This window comes from Hippopotamus amphibius, chromosome 7 (genome assembly GCF_030028045.1).
Source record: "Hippopotamus amphibius kiboko isolate mHipAmp2 chromosome 7, mHipAmp2.hap2, whole genome shotgun sequence".
NCBI classification, from domain to species: domain Eukaryota; kingdom Metazoa; phylum Chordata; class Mammalia; order Artiodactyla; family Hippopotamidae; genus Hippopotamus; species Hippopotamus amphibius.
The window spans coordinates 12,276,253-12,291,124 of NC_080192.1; the positions used below are offsets into that span (position 1 = coordinate 12,276,253).

Sequence of the window (14,872 nt, forward strand, 5' to 3'; positions counted from 1 at the left end):
CACTGTTAGGTTTGCTGATAGCTGCATGTCAGGATAAAGAAAAGAGTAGATAGCGTCTCACAACGCAGTTTATTTATGTGGCTACCCAGCAAGCTTTTGGGAATGAACTAATTCGGGGAGCTGTGGAATAGTAGTGTTTGAAAGGTTTAGTTAATTAAAGATCATCTCTCCTCTATCATAAAAGTAAGAAGTGGAAGATACCAAGTTGATCATAAAAATTTCTTTCCTTAACTCCAATTTTAATAATAATAAGATAAATTTAAAGGATTTTCCTTAAAAATTTTTCATATCCACTCTTCCAAGTAGATAGGTCTCTCAGTCAAAAGCAGTAACAATATTATCGTTATTACGAATTTCGTATTCACATCTGTGTTACTCACATTTAATCAAAGGTGCCATATTGCCACCAAAGAACTCTGTTCTCCTAAAGAGCCCTCCTCATACAAGTGCAGTCGAGAGCAGTGGATCTCAGCCGGAGAGGGGAGGAGGTGAGGGGAAGGAGGGAATTAGATTCCTATAGAGACAGAGTGATTCCCAGAGGCACAGCCTTAGACCCAAGCTTGTTGGACCAGATCTCTGCTGTGGTGATTTGAAGCATCGCTCCCGCCATTCTCCCCACTGCCCGCCCACCCTCACCGCCCCCCCCCCCCCCCCACCCCCTGTGCTCTATAAATCTATACACCACGTGTAGGGAACAAGCCTTCATTTTGTCCGCTGGTCTTGAAATACACATTCTTCTCCTCAGTGTCACATGACGTCATTGTCTTCCAGGTAGAAAGAAGGTGTCTTGACATCACATGCTCACCAAAGTCCTGTTTTAATGTAAATGCTAAAACAAAGTGTAATAATAAAATGAACGGCCAGGTGAAAATCAAGACAAGGGGAGATTAAACTTGGGTAGGCAGTGAAAGGTCAGGTATCAGAGGGAGAATACGTAGAACCCTTCCATTTTGTTCTAGTTAACACACAGCTGCAGAACTATGCAGGAGAATCGTGGTCAGTGTGGCAACGCTGTATAGTTCACTAGACAGTAAAATTGGTTCAGAGTGGAGTAGAAAATTCCTAGGAGGTGACACTGAGCAATGGAAAAGTGAGACTAACAACAGCAACGAAAGGATCTTAAAGGTAACAGCATTTTCCTTTGAAAAAGCTGGAAGTTGAAGGCAGGGATGTGTTAACGGAGATGAGAAAGGATAGAAGGCTTAAACACAAGAAACATTTTAGCGGAACACTGAATCAGAATGTATGGGTGTGGCCAGAGGGCGAGTATACAGGCGAGCGCTGCGGGTCAGAACTGAATCAGGAAGGTTGGATGGGGGAGTGATGTAGCATTGGGCTGTCCCTGTCTGGGAGCACTAGAAATCATTCAGAATGAATTACGAAGGAATAAGAAAGTATTTTTAAAGGGGCATGTGAATATTTGGACCAGGCTTAGCCGTGCCAAATTTATCCAGCTGTCAGGTTCCCAAAAGCTGTCCGTGTGTGCCCTCTGACATTAGGGTGTGCCTTGGCCATGCTAATCCCCATTTTTTGTTTTATTTCAAATCACACACAGATAGAATCTGCAAACTGCTTCAGATCAAACAGGTCTGATTGTGTGTAAATACATATGTCCTTTTTAATTTTTATTATTAATGGTTGCTTCAGTTTTGCATCGGTGCATGGTTAAAAGCAATACACATCAGCTATCTCATGACTTCATATCTCCAAATGAATTATTTCTCCTCTTTTTTTTTTGTTTGTTCGTTTGTGCAGTCAGCTGAAGAAATGCTAACATCTCACTCTCAGTCTCTCAGTGGAGTCTCTGTTCCCTTCTCTGATATAACAGATGGGTTACTGCTTGTTATAATGATTAACATTGTGGCGTGGGCCAGGGCGAGGGGGGGCAGGATCCACTCTTTCTCTGGGCTGGGGAGGGGCCCGTCGTTAGGGTCTGGAATGTTAACTCAAGTGGTGACTGACTGTTTCCGTAATACCAGGTCGTTGTGGCTGCACGCTCTAGTAATTGAGGCTGTGTACTTCACCGAGCTTGTGGTAGAGCCTAGGGCAAACCGCTGTCCCAAGAGAATGCTGGGATAGATAGAGTTAGCCAATCCGAGTCTGAACGTGGTGATTTTGCTGGTTGTTCTAGCTCCAGATGTCGGCATGCTTAGTTTTTAATGTGATTAATAAATGTGGCGCCATATCCCCTCCCCACGCCTGAACCCTGTCTCTCCTACCCCCTCCCCCACCCTTGTTCTTTTTGAAAAACTTAAGAAACAGCAATGAAACCCTTGGTGTTTCAAACTGCACTTTGTTCTCATGTTCCATAAACAACTTCAGATTTGCTAATAGAAGTGAAAGTTGAGAAAACAGTTTCTCAGCCTGGATTCTTTATGCATTCCAAAATCCAGAATAGAAACAAATACATCTGAATGTTCATTGGCTTATATTGTGGTGAGATATTTTGTTGACTAACAAATTTAAAGCACCAGCAGACTTGAGGACATGGGGAGGGGTGGGAAGAAGCTGGGACGAAGTGAGAGGGTAGCATAGACATATATACACTACCAAATGTAAAATAGATAGCTAGTGGGAAGCAGCTATATAACACAGGGAGATCAGCTCGATGCTTGGTGATGACCTAGAGGGCTGGGATAGGGAGGAGTGGAGGGAGGCTCAAGGTGGGGGTGGATATGGGGATATATGTGTAAATACAGCCAACTCACTTTGTTGTACAGCAGAAACTGCACAGCAGTGTAAAGCAATTATACTCCAATAAAGATCTGAGGAAAATAAGTAAATAAAGCACCAGCAGAAATACTAAGAATACATCTAAGAGGAGTAAATCCATGATATACAATTTAAGTTTTCTACTTTTGGGGTAGTCGTCGATGAATTACCAAATTAGTTTACTGGGATATTAACCTGCCCATCCTAAACACAGACCCCTTCCCCTTTAAAGGGCCTCTCTATAGCACCATTATCATCAAGTTATTAGAAGAGTAGACATGTGGCAATATGACTTGCTTTTTAAAAAAAAAAATGTAGTTTTCTTAAAACTGTTGATGTTCTTCTTCAGCCTTGAGTCTTTTGTTATCCTTAGAATATCTGCATCCCTGTCCTGTGTTCCTGAATTGGAATCAGATTGGAGCTCCAGAGTCAGAATTCACTCATAGCAGATGGAAAGGACTGCAGATAGATTATCTTCATTTCCTTCTGGCTTGGAAGGAGCCTTCTTTCCCACAGCCTGAGCCATTAAAATTGTCTTGGTTAACAATAACACTACCCCCAAGCCACTGTGGTTCCTACTGCTTCTTGCAGGCTGAGGAAACTGAGGGCAAATGGCTATCAGTAACCTCATTCAGAATCTCTTTTTTTTTTTTTTTCCAGGATTAGAGCAATACAGCTCAGATTTAATGACTTAATACATCCCCAGTATCTCTGATATACTGAGACTTACTGAGAGTCTAGTTAGTACTTTTATGAGAATGTATACCTCTGCCCCATGGCATAGAACTTCAGTATTTAAATATTTCCTCAGAAAGATATAAATTAGGCTTTAATTGCTTTTATTACCTTGACTTTTTCCGTTTTTAGAGATTATTTTGGATTTTGAAGGAATGCTAAAAAGACAGAACTCCTGAGCTTTACCACATTACCCTCATTTACAAAGACGTTTTACTACTCATGGCCCTGCTGTAAACTTCACGCTAGCAAACTTTAATTTGAAACTAGTGGAACCATCTCTAGTGGCACCAGAAAACTCAGCCTTCAAGTTTCATATAAAGCTTAAAATTTCAACTATGATGATTAGCATGTTGTTTTAACAATTGCTTTTGCTGTTTCATTTTTTCTTTAGAAGTTTAAAAAAAAAAGGTAAAGAGACACTTTAGTTAGTTTATATATAATGTATATACTCGTGTATATGGATGGCGGTATATATATTGCAGCCTGGGTGTACGGCTTTGCCCAAATCAGTCTGGCTTGCCTGTTCCCACAGACTTGGCTAGAATTCAGAGGAAGTGTGTGGATCACAGCCCCTGGGGGTGCTTCCTGCCACAGCCCTATCCATTACCATCTCATTGCCAGTGTTTGATAATATTAATTAGAGTTTTCTTATTTATAGGAATATCTGTGGAAAGATTTATAATTGAGAAAGCAGTGTTTACTTTTCCAAGTCATTCACTTGAAGAACAAAGAAGGAATAATACAAAACCACTGAAAGCCAATCAGGGATTTTTTTTTTTAATCTACGTTTGAAGTTGCTTCTGATGAATTTAAGCAGTATAAATTTAAAGAGCAGGAGTAAGTTTTCCCCTACAGTGCAGTCTTCAGTTAGAGGACGCATAAATTATATAAGAAAGAAGCAAAAAGCTGTAGAAACCTCTAAGAAGAAATTGCAGGTATTTGCAGAATAAGATGTGAACAGAAATAAAAGCAGCAAGCCAGAAGCTGCCTTGTCACATGGCTAAGAAGACCAAGGGTCCCATTAGAAAATGCTTGTTTTCAATCCTAAGAAATGACAGAGAAGTAAATTTGAAATTTCTTTTGTAGGCTTAGCAAAAATTGAACATTTGAAGGAATAGAGAGTAGAAAGCACAGAGCAGAAAGCTTCAGATGTCCATGAGAAACGGACACAGTAATCTACAGAAACAAAATATGCTGTGCTCTCTGCTGAGGTGCCCTCCAAATGGACACAGCTGTATTTAGCTATATTTGATGGGGAAAGATAATAAAAGTACACACCTGAAGTAGGTTTAGGTAAAATAGATAAATTCTAGAAAGGTAAAGAAAAAGAAGGAAAAGTAGAGCTTGCCACTTTTTCAAATAGCCTGTCTCATGTGCATTTGTTGTTGTAATTATCTTGGAAATATTTTATGAAGTATTTCACCCTGACAGGGAAAACCTTTTGAGTATTTGGTTTACCTAAACGGAGGTAAAATAGCAGGACAGGGGAGTCTGGAACTCTTTAGGACTGAGAGGATATTTGAACCCTCGGAAGAAAAGCTCCAGGACCTGCTGTGAGATTAGGATATAAGAATCCCAAAACCTTTTAGGGAAGAAAAATCAATGCAGCCTACTGCTTGGAAGATGGGAAGGGCTTCCTAAACTGTTTGAATCTAGCCCAAGGATCCACAGCCCTTTGTACTCTGATTTGCCTGAGCCTGAAATATAGATTGGAGTTGGCAAACTTTTTCCACAGGGGGCCAGGTGGTAAAGATTTTCTGCTTCGTAGGCCATACGGTCTCTATCACAACTACTTTCAAAAACAGGTTGCAAACTGCATTGGCCCACAGGTGGAGGTTTGCCAAGCCCTGATCTACACGGGTTCTTCCTTCTAAATATCGCCTGGTTATCTTAGCCTCTTGGCAAACGCCCTAGGCCACATGGAGCATAGCACTGTCTGGGACCTTTCTTTATATACTGTGGGCTCTTAGCAACAGATCAATCTGAGTACACATCAGAGAATCTGAAGTTAACACATATAAATTTAATGTTTTAATTTACATATAAATGAGCATGTATAAATTTAATGTTATAATTTACATTTCCTGTCAGTCAGATAAAGTTCTCCCAACTTCCTATAAATATTTTCCCTGATGAAAGTTCCAACAAAGATCCAAAAACATGTCTTCATTTCTTGGGGTGGTGAGGAGGGGAATAAATTAGTTTGGAATTAAAATATACTTATATATTAAAATAGATAACCAACAGGGTCCTAGTGTGTAGCACAGGGAACTATACTCAGTATCTTGTAATAACCTATAATGGAAAAGAATGTAAAGACGAGTAGATATATAGATATATAGATATGTATAACTGAATCACTTTACTATACACCTGAAACTAACACAACATTGTAAATCAACTATATTTCAATTAAAAAAATGTTTTAAATCATATCTTCATTTCTTAAGTTTGAGAACAGGTACTCCAATGTACTTTATTTTTGTTACGATTACAAATTGCAAAGCAAATCCCTGCCTTGGACAGAGCTTAATTTTACACTAAGGAATAACATGCAGACTGATGCAGTTTGAAACATTCTCTCCCCACGTGTGTGTCTGTGTTCGTGTCTGTCTCTGCGTCTGTGTCTGTGTCCGTCTACGTGTGGGCGGGTGTGTGTTCACCTGTCCCCCCAGGGGGAGAGGTATCTGTAAAGTCAGTTCTCTTCTCTCCTGTAGGGTGGATACGCAGCCTACAGATACGCACAGCCTGCTACTGCAACCGCAGCCACCGCCGCTGCCGCTGCTGCAGCCGCTTACAGCGACGGGTAGGTACCGAGAGGCAGGCAGGGAGCGCCGAGCCAACCCTCGGCACCCCCTTTCCCTCCCTGCCCCATTTCCAACAGGGCGCTTAGCCCGCGGGCTGCCTGCTGAGCTGGCTTTCTGCCTCCACTCTCTCCTGCCCAAAACCCAGCAGCTTGCACTCCCCCCACCCCCGCCGTCCCTCCCACCTTGTTCTCGGGTCTTTTTGGCTTTGACCCCAAGTTCCCTCTCCCTCATCACCAATGCCCTCCTTTTCCATCTTATAGAAGTACTTCAGAAATTTTCAGTTACTGCCTAGGAGTAGAACAGAGAGTCTTTTTCCATCCTGCCAGTTTCCTAATAACAGTCCAAGACCAAGTTACTCACAAGTCCTTAGTGCAGTAAAACCCCTTATTTTCTGTATTTCTCTCTTTGATCACTGTGTTTGCTTTGCCTCCCTGATTGGACTTCTTTTTCCAGTTACGGCAGGGTGTACACAGCTGACCCCTACCATGCCCTTGCCCCTGCCGCCAGCTATGGAGTTGGCGCTGTGGTAAGTAGATGTGCCTTTTTTTTTTTTTTTTTTTAACGTTTTACTTCTTCTGACTTTTACCTACAGACTACAGAAGATCTAGGGAGGTAATAAATTCGGCCCTTCTTCCATTGCCAAAGTATTAAAACCAATAGGACTATCTGGAAGTTTCATATCACTTCTCTGTGCTGGTGTGAGCCCCCTGCCCTGGTTAAGGACAGCAGAAAGGAATGAGCAGTGACAGTCAACCCAAAGTAACAGCATTGCTTGGGAGGAAAGAAGGGAACAGGTTGCTGTTTTATATTGGCTCACATGTTGAACACGTGCCTGTGGCAGAGTTTAACTGATAGGTATTAGCAAAGACTTGGGGCATAAAACTCTCCAGTTTTCACAGTACACTTTTCAAAAAACTTAACCTGTCTGCTTCAAATGCAGATGCCAAAGGATGTCCCTGCTATTCCTAAGCCTTCCAGCAGATAGTACTAGAAATCACCAAGCAGGTGGCTTACAAAGATGTTTTATTACTAACATTTGTGGCAAAATATGGTATTTTCTTAGAAATATGCAAAAAGTCCATAGAGCTCATCTAGAATAACCCCCCTGACCAAACTCAAATCCCCCCTGCAGTATTTTTGTGTTGGCCTGGACACCTCCAGGTCCACTGCCTGGGACTCACTGCCTTCAGCAGAGACTGGCCGGTCCACAGTGATACCTCCTTGTGCCAGATGTTCACTACCAACCACAGTGTCACTGGGCCACGGCCTGGAAACACAGATGACCGTGTCTGAGAGGGAGGCAGAATGATGGGTCGCAGTTAAGACATAAAGGATGTGAGAGAGCCTGCCACTTCCCACACTGAGTCTCTATCAATGAAGATCTGCGGGAGGAAGTAACAGGGTCCGGGGACCGGGGGGGAGCGTGTTCAGAACTGAGGTAGAGACATACAGTGTAAGGAAAGTGATGGGAATTCCTGAGGTTTTATTTAGTGCCCAAGTAATATAAGTCCTATACTAAAAGAGTGACCCAAGTAGTGATATGTACCTAGGGAACTTTCGGTTGAAAAAGATAATTCACTAGGTAATGATTAAAGAAAGGAAAAAAGCCCACTTAAAACCCCAGTTTTACATATATATGTGTGTGTATATATATATAAAAGATGACAGTCAGATATGTCAAGAAACAACCTGGTTGGTATTTTTTATAAATTACAGACTTTAGAAATAGACTTTATTATTGAAAGATTAACTCAGGTTTAAATCCAGCACCATCTCACATATGTGCTGTGACAGAGAGAGTGGTCAGAAGTAGCATGTTCTCCACTGTCAGGTAAGAGGTGAGGAGGTAAAATCAGCAGTCTGCTTCAGGTCACGATTGTAATGAGGTAATCGAGGTAAACAAGACCCATGCTTTCAAAAAAGTGAACTTTTTACAGACTTGGTTTTAAACTTCATTCCGTTTCTCTCCTGTGCTAACTTACGTGAATAATGCAGTGAACCATTGTCATACTCTCCCCTTGAGAATATCAGGTCAGCAATAAATGTTTGGGCTCTGGTCTGAGCATCTTAGAGGCAGAAGCTGGTTTCCTGACCTCATGCACTAGCCAACATCTAACCAGTTGCTTTGAGGCTTCTAAGGAAGCTGATTTTCCAAATCAGGACATATGTCTTCTTTTGTAATGCTTCTCTCATCGACCTTTTAATCATTTTTGTGTCTTTAATTACTGCAGGCGAGTTTATACCGAGGTGGCTACAGCCGATTTGCCCCTTACTGAAGTGACGTGAGACCCCTGCAAATGGGACAGCCCCCCAGTTCATGAGGCCTGGCTATTGCAATATTTACTAGTAGAGGAACTCTATAGCAAGATGAAGAGGAAAAACAAACAAACAAACAAAAAACACAAAAAAAGAGAATACTTTTTTATACCTCACTATGTTCTTTGAATATGTATTTTTCCTTTAAATTTCTGCCTTTAATTCTTTTGTTCCAAAGATTGTGCATTTTTTTCTTTCTTTTTTCTTCTTTTTTTTTTTAAACTGTGGTAAAAAAAAAAATGCATTTCCATGTCTGTATGTCCATGCTTAGCTTATTCTATCAATCACGGAAGAGGCAGTTAATGAGGACGGAGAGACACTAGGAGCTGATAAGTGCATCTGGTCAGAAGTCAGCAGACAGAATTACCAAAGTGTATCTGGTGCTGAATGGCTGGGGGGCAAGCAGAAGTGGAAGAGATCTCTCTGCAACAGCATATCCTTCTAGTCTTCTGAGTTTCTGGTCTTTGGCAGGCAATTCTGACTGGCTGTGGCTGGAATCCACATGCTAATAGATGATAGGAATGTGTGCTTGCAGGGCAAGAGAATTACAGACACTTTCCTCTCCTCTTCCCTCCTGTCTCCTCCATTCTTTTTACAATCATATTACACGCACGGCCTGAGAGAGTTGGCATCGTTTTTGGAATTATAGTATTAATATTTCCAAACATGCGCTCAGACTGTGGATAATAAACACCTCATTAGGAAACCGGTCTCAAAAGGAACTCTGGAGTATGAAAAAAAATCACTCTTTCCTTTGCTGTAAACCCTGGCATTCCTGCTGGGCTGCTTCCCCTTCCATTGAACCACAGCTTAGCCCATCTCTCCTTTCACTAACACCCTGCTCCCATGCCCTCCAGATTCAGGAATTGAGGACCCAGGGACAGAGGAATAAATAGCCAGTGGCCCGGTTACCCCAGGTGTCCGGGCACAGCTTGAGGGCTAGAAGTAAAATTGTCGAGCGCCAGTGAAGAGGGTGAGGGCGAGGAAAGTGATGTTAGACCATGTCAGGCAAGGCGCCCTGATATTCCCGATCTTTCTCTTGCATCAAAAAGTCAGTACAAAGTATAAAACATATAACCAAGGCTCTGGTGGCAAAAAATAAAGCACTGAGCCCTAGATCAACTGTCCTTGGAGGTTTTGGTGAGTAGGGCATGTGAGGGCAGGCAAAGGCACTTTGTACAAGCTCCAAAGCCATAGGACTTTCATCTTCCAGAGCCTTTACAAGTCACTTCTCTGTCCACAGTCTGGAGCCCTTGTGGCCAATCCACCCATCTTCTCATTATCCTCCAAAGACACCCAGCTGAGCACCTGGACCACTTGGTATTCGTGAACACTACAGGATGTGAAACAAGCCCCTGAGGCTACTCCCCTCCTATACAGGAAGGAGGGTCTGAAATGGCCAGGATCTCATATGTTGCCAGAAAGAGCCACGTGGTGGCCACCACAGTGAGTCACTGCTTTCACTACCCGGCTTCCATTTTATATCTGTCTTCGGGGTAGGGGAGAGAGTGTTTCTCTTCTAGCTATTAGCTATTAAAGGCAAGGGTCCTGCAGCATTTCCAAAATGAAGCCATTAGAAAATAGAAAAGCACGGTCCAATTGGCTCCCTGGTCTATTCACGTTGGTACTAGGGTGACCTTTCACCCGAGGGATAGCTGCTAAAGGGAGTAATTCAGAGACATGGAGCTTCTGGTTTGCTATGGGTTTGTTTTGGTTTGTTGTTGTTGTTTTTAACTCCTGCCTCCACACATGTTCTTGACTGATTCATGTCCCTGGATTAAAATGACTGACATATGACAGCATCAAGCATTCTTTGTGAGCAGAGGGATCTATCTTGGGGGGGGGACTGGCCTGTCGTGTACAATACATATCTTCTCCCCCTTCAGAATCCTCTCTCTCCTGATAACTAGGAGGGAGGCTTCCCTGAAACTAGGGGAGACCTCAAGGAAGCTAGAGGCCTCGATGCAATTCTTATTGATTCTGGGGAGGAATGCACAGAATAGGGGATGCCAGACTGCCCGGTCCATTGGCCATTTTTTAAGGGTTCCCCTCCCCAAGCCAAAGTTTGGTTTGTTGCTGTTAAGACAATTTTTGTTTTGTGTATATAAATATTTTAGTTGGGGGGTGGGTAATGGGACGTGGGGCTTTCACGGTTCTAGGGAATGGGGGCAGGGAGGATTTTTTTCTTTCTTTCTGTTGCTTTTGTTTTGAGGGAGAGCTTTTACTGACTAAAGAAACTGAGAGAAATTTTGTGTCCTGTTTAAATAAGGGCCGTTCTCACAAATGGCAAGCCACTATTCAGTGGAGACAGGGCCAAATTCTAAATGGTTGTATCCGCAGCAGGGGAGGAAAACAGGGCAGTGAGTTCAAGAATTTTCTATTCTTTTTTCCAGAAAGAGGGAGGGATGATGGGAAAAGCAGAGAAGGCAGCTTCCCCAGCCCTTTGAAAAGAGGCAGAAGCCTGAGCGTTTGTGCATTTCAGTTCAGCTGGTTGTGGCTGAGGACTCCATAGGCGAGCTCTGTGTTTTCCAGTGGCCTCTGCTGCATTTCCAGGGATGGTTTCAATACTGCTTCCTTCAGCTCCCTTTACTAAGAAAGACTAAATAGAGTCCTGCTTGTTATTAAAGGGCCTTTGGTTTTCAGTGCCAGCACTGAGAATTGGGGCTCTCAGAGCACCTCGGTTTAATGGTTATCAACCTCCCCAACAGCTTTTGACTTTGAGACTCCATACAGGCAACTTCATCAGAGGCAGGTTCCTCGAAGCATCAGTGCTTGTTTATTCCTGACTCTCATTCCCACGGGACTGAGAAGCTGAGTCAGAAGAGAGTTTGGCATCCCGTGAGTTTGTTAGAGGATACTGGTGGATAATTCAATTCCAGAAAATTTATCGATGCTGAATCACAATACATGAATGATTTTGACAGCTTTACTGTAAGTCACGATGGAGAGGCTATACGAAGCATCTTACTTTTAGCAGCTGGGCTCCTTCCAGGAGTCCTCTCATGAAAACCTTTATCAGAATATCCCTCTTTCAGCCCAGAGAGCTGTCCTTAGAGCTTTTCCAGAATTCCTTGTATTATATAGTTCAACTCCCACTGGCCCAGATCAGCTGTTGCGATTTGTCATTCTTAAGGCTCTCAGGTTTTATAAAACCTACCGTCGTCATCCGTCTCCAGCAGCCACATGTTATTTTTCCTTGAAAAAGAAGGGGACTGGGGTTCAACTCTTAGTTTAAGAGGAGCTAGTGGAGCTCTATCAATAGAAATCAATGATAGCAGCTTTTCCTCAAAAGGGTGACTCCTCAGGGGCTGAACTGCTCTTCGTTTAGGTTCTACTTTCCTAGAGTTGTAGCAGAGAAGTCGGTGAATCACCGCCACCCTATAACTAGTCACATAGCTTCCAGATAGGAAGGAGATGTGAACTCGGGGTGGAAACAACGCCAAGGATGTGCAGGAAGGGCTGAGTAGCCTCCCTTCCCTCTGGAGGGAGGATGAGGCCAAGCGAGGGGTAGCCCGGAGGGCGAGGGCGGGCGCTGTAAGGGGGGAAGGGGGAGCCATTGGCCCCCTTTCGCCAAGCCCAGCCACTTCTCTGCTGCTTGCAACCCCCTAGCACAGAAACATTTGCAGAATCGCAGACTTGTTTCCCCCAGAAAATAGGAGGAAAGGGACTTTGGGGGGTGGGGAAGGGGTAGTGGTGTTTTAAAAGCATAAGTTACCTGTTTGCACTGTCTTAAGATAGGAAAAAAATAGTGGGCAAGGTGAACATCCAACGTAAATTTGTGTGTTTTTATTTTGTCATGCTCTTGAAAATGTTTGGCCATTTGTAGTATTCACCAGTGAAACCTGATTCTCTGTTGCATAAAACACTATTTTTTTTGGAAACGTTACTGTCCGAAAGCCTCTTCCCTCCCTTTCCCCTTCCCTGTGTTCTTCCTTCATACTCGCTTGACTGGTCAGCCAGGCAGTAGCCATCCAGGAGCTAGGGCGTGAAGCAGGGCCCTTCCCAAGTAGACTCTGGGTGTCCTAAGCCAGCGTGTGCCCTCTGGTTTAGGGAGTGCCGTCAAGTCCTTGGCCCCTGCCTTTAAAGTAAGGCTTACAGACCAGGCTACAGCAAGTTCTCAAATTCCCAAATCAGATACACTAGGAAGAAGGAGCCGAGGGGCAGAGGGGAGTCCTCAAGTCTGGCGGGTGGCCGCAGTAGCTGAGTTCTCCACGTTACCGGAACTGTCGCCAGTTACAGTTTACTCAGGAAAACGGTCGATCACTTCAGCCATGGTAGTGCTGGTTGGCAGGGCTTGGTAACGGAGAGAACTGCTCATTGGCCACAACTCAAACCTTGCCTTTAAGGGGACTGCCAGCCAGGGGCCCCTCCACCTGGCAGTGACACACATGCCTGCCCGCCGGTGTGGTGAGGGCTCAGCTCACACCAGCCAGCAAAAAGAGAACAGCGATTCTCTTTTCTCTCCACACCCCCACCCTCCCCTGTTACCAACGCCAGATTCCCAGGGGGTACATAAGTTTTTGAATTTCTTAAAAATATTTTTTGGTTTGGTTTTTCCGGGGACTGATAAGTGCTTTAAGCAACGTTGATACCCCACCCAGACCCCCAGCTTTGTCATTTTCTTGTATTTTTCTGTTCACAGTATTTTGTGTGTGTGTGTGCTTGTTTTGGCAGCTCATTTTGGCTGTATTATATATCGAGTGATGAATTGATCCTCTTTTTTTTTTTTTCCCCTAAGGGATATGAATTGTTTTTTTCTTGTGTTGTAATTCTGCTTGTGAATAGCTGGAGCAAACCTGGGGCTGACACACGTAAGCTAGGGCTGCGAAGTGCTGAGAGAGCCAGGCAGGGTGGCTTGTCCCTGACAGGCTGACCCACCTGAGTCTCTGAGCTTTTCAGTCCAAATCTCTGCAAGGCTAAAAAACGCCACCAAACCTCCCCACTTGTCCCGGCTCCCTGTGGCAGGGACAGATCCATCCCTACATGCAATTGCAGTTTCTCCGGCCCCCTCCCGTTGCCATGGCAAAACAGGTACCTATGGGGCATGGGGGCATCACATGGGATGCTTGTATAATCGACCACCTCGCCTTTTCTTCCCCCTCCCTAGCCACCCCCACCCCCCACCCCCAGCATCACTTCCTAGGACACCCGAGCTGCTTGCCCAGGGTCCTGTTTCCCTGCAAACTCCAGAGAAGCACCCAGGGCTTTGTGACAGTCTCCACTTCCCTCCCCTTCTCGTTAAGAATCATATTGTATAGTAGCTTTCAGACCATACAGTATTCATTGGGTTACTCCTATTACTATCAAGTAGCTGGAATTGTGAAGGTCGGAGTAGTTAGATCTTTAGCTTTTATTCCTTATTTTTTTTGTATTACTATCCATGTGTATAAATTATTGATCATGTTGCTGGCTTTTATAAACTCTAAGCGAAGGAGGAGCATTGCCTCTACCTTTGCAAATGGTAATGAAGCACTGTTTTTAAATAAAAGAGAGAAACACCATTCCTTGGCCTGTGTGTGTTGATCCTCAACAAGCTGTGTTGTCTCCCCTGAGGCTGCAAAGATAGACCTCGGATTTGACTTTGTATGATGGAAAAAAGAAGGCGGCAAATGCAACGCTCCCTGAATGAGGGGAGGGGAGGGGAGAGGGAAAGGCAGCAGAGGCTGGGGCTGGGGCACCTGCCCTCCGGCTGTGGCACCTGCCCTCCGGCTCCGCCAGTCCTGGCAGGAGCTGCCTTCCTGCTTCTGCCTGCGAAATCTTGCGCTTCACCTCCTCCCCTCCCGCCCTCTCCTGGCATCCTCGCTGCCGCCCTCACCTGCCTCGAAACTAACTTCCAGGGGGCACTGCCCTGCTGGCCACCTCTGTCACCTCTCCCCTGGCTCCGGCGGTCACCCAGGCTCGTGTGCCTTTTCCTTACGTTTGGGACCTGGGCCTTTTCCTCCTTCCCTGTGCTGTATTGGGTTTTCTTCCAGTAATTCCCAAATCTCTGAAATTCCCCCTAAATCTCCAACTCCCTAACATCACTCAGGTCGTCTCTTTCCCCCTTTTACGGGAGGAAATGGAGGCCGTCACACGGGATCTTCTTGAATCTAGACATCGACGCGGACGCACACCCATCCTTCCCCGTCCTTCCTGTTCTACCGGGAGAGGCGTCTTCGGTCAGGAGCTGCCCGCACACCTGGGCTCCATCCGTCCTTCCCCGCCTTCTCGGGGACTTTGTTTCATCGTCCCTCCCACGTGGACTTTTCCTTCCTCTAGTCCCTGTGGCACTGAAGCATGCAAATAATTTTGCACGATCC

General features: G+C 44.5%; 1 protein-coding gene across 16 annotated transcripts in view; it reads left to right on the forward strand.

Moving 5' to 3' along the window:
- RBFOX2 (RNA binding fox-1 homolog 2) overlaps positions 1–14,074 on the forward strand; it is a 264,949-nt gene extending 250,875 nt beyond the window's left edge. For 14 of the 16 annotated variants that reach the window (XM_057742949.1, XM_057742956.1, XM_057742947.1 and 11 more), the window contains 3 exons: positions 6,168–6,256; positions 6,711–6,783; positions 8,489–14,074. In XM_057742949.1, coding sequence (XP_057598932.1) covers positions 6,168–6,256; positions 6,711–6,783; positions 8,489–8,533 — 207 coding nt within the window. In that variant the 3' untranslated portion in view covers positions 8,534–14,074. Of the gene's footprint in view, positions 1–6,167; positions 6,257–6,710; positions 6,784–8,488 lie in introns of those variants that run through there. The other 2 variants (XR_009054807.1, XM_057742950.1) reach the window with 1 other exon arrangement.
- Positions 14,075–14,872: the final 798 nt, after the last annotated feature.